General features: G+C 41.9%; 1 protein-coding gene across 1 annotated transcript; it reads left to right on the top strand.

Annotated features, from left to right (window-relative positions):
• The first annotated feature begins 452 nt into the window (after positions 1-452).
• LOC129339597 (olfactory receptor 11G2-like) lies at positions 453-1412 on the top strand. The gene has a single exon (XM_054994179.1). The coding sequence runs from the start codon at positions 453-455 to the stop codon at positions 1410-1412; it is 960 nt and encodes a 319-aa protein (XP_054850154.1).
• Positions 1413-1870: the final 458 nt, after the last annotated feature.

The following is a 1870-nucleotide window of genomic DNA, read 5'->3' as shown; positions in this document are numbered from 1 at the left end:
ATGAAATCCAGGAAGAGCCATGAGTTATTGCTGCACCTCATTCTTTGTCAACAACCATAAAAGGAAACAGTCTCCACTAAATATTATATATGCAATTTAGTGCATATGTATGTGTTTGTGTTAGAGACTAGACCTGAAGCAAGGACTTCCTAGTTCACAATTCAATTTCATATGGGCCACTTTCTGATATTCTTGAGTTTCCTAACTTACAGATGGATGTGTTCTGGATTCCCCTGCCCTACCATTGTGTATCAAACAGTCTTTACTTGGGGGGCGGGGGGTGTGCCTTGTAAAGAATAACTAATAGTAAAAAATTGTTCTGAAGCATCGTGAAAAGAGAGAAAGAACTGCCCCTCCGGTCTTCCCTAAATGGCCGGCATTTGATGAGCCAAGATAATACCAGAGAATGCTTCCTAATAGTATGTTATGCTATTTCTGCTATCTAATTTCAGATGGAACTGGCCAATGAGACCAGAGTTCAGGAATTCATTTTGCTGGGGTTTGGAGTCGGGCAATGGGGACGGTTCCTGCTCCTCATCTTCTTTGGCATTCTTTATGTGATCACATTGGCTGAAAACATCACCATCGTCACACTGGTGGTTCTAGACACCCACTTGTCCCGGCTTCCCATGTACATCCTGCTGGGCAACTTCTCCTGGTTGGAGATCTGTTATGTGAGCAGTATTGCACCCCGTATGCTCTTTGACTTGGCGTCCCCTTACGGGATCATTTCTTTCCATGACTGCTTCCTTCAGTTCTACCTATTATTTGCATTTGGTGGCACGGAAGATTTCTTCCTCTCAACCATGGCCTTGGACCGATACTTGGCCATCTGTCACCCCCTCCACTACCCACAAATTATGACCCCAGAGACTTGCTACAATCTAGTCATTGCTTGTTGGATCTGTGGTTTCTTGGGATATCTTGTTCCAGTGCTTATGATCTCCAAGTTGACCTTCTGTGGTGCCAACGTCATTGACCATTTTCTGTGTGATGCTGAGCCAATTCTTTCCCTGGCCTGCCCTCCACTCGGAATTGCTCCTCTTGTTTGCCAGATTTTTGTGGATTCTCTTGTTTTGGGCAATGTTCTCTTTGTTGTGTTATCCTATAGTACTGTGATTCTCACCCTGATCAAACCTTCTTTCGAAGGTAGTCGTAAGAAAGCTTTCTCCACCATTGCATTCCACCTAGTAGTGGTGACACTTTACTATGGCTCTGTGGTAGGGATGTACTTAGTTCCAGAGGGAAAAAATCAATCAGACATTACAAAAGCCGTAACACTCTTTTACACTTCTGTTACACCCTTCTTGAACCCTATGATTTACTGTCTGAGGAATGATCAGGTGAAGGAGGCACTGGGCAGGTTGAGGAAAAGGAAGGTGAGATTCTGGACAAGAAAAGGGGTGATGTAAAAGGGGAAGAGGGGTTAAGAAAGCAAAGGGGAAACTTCACTGTAGAAAAGATAATGTTTAGATATTTAAAGTTGATGGAGTAGGCCTTTTCCTCCCTCCAATCAGGATGTTCCAATATGAGGCTGAGAGGTGAATCCAGGAGGAAATTGTTAACATACTTTGAAAACCATAATATAAGAGACTGAATGCTTAAGGTGAAAGCTGTCCAAGCACATTATTGGTAAAGAATGGATGTGTGTGCAAATTCAACAACCTGTTCCACATATAGAATTATCCCTTCCATTTGAAATGGATATTTTTTGGCTTATATGGGACAAAATGTACATTGACTGTTCGTGACTCCTGCGATTCTCTTTCTGCATATTAATAAAAGCCTTCTATTGTGTTTTTGCTCCTGTTGTCAATCTTTTTAATATGCTCTTAAAATTGTATTATTCCCTTGCTGTTTTTATTTAGTT

The sequence above is a fragment of the Eublepharis macularius genome, chromosome 12 (genome assembly GCF_028583425.1).
Source record: "Eublepharis macularius isolate TG4126 chromosome 12, MPM_Emac_v1.0, whole genome shotgun sequence".
NCBI classification, from domain to species: domain Eukaryota; kingdom Metazoa; phylum Chordata; class Lepidosauria; order Squamata; family Eublepharidae; genus Eublepharis; species Eublepharis macularius.
The sequence above is the reverse complement of the archived record's forward strand: the minus strand, read 5'-3'. Positions and strand labels throughout refer to the sequence as shown.

Bases quoted from the DNA above. Each gene is read 5' to 3' on its own strand.
- LOC129339597 (XM_054994179.1), top strand. From the start codon at position 453: ATGGAACTGGCCAATGAGACCAGAGTTCAGGAATTCATTTTGCTGGGG.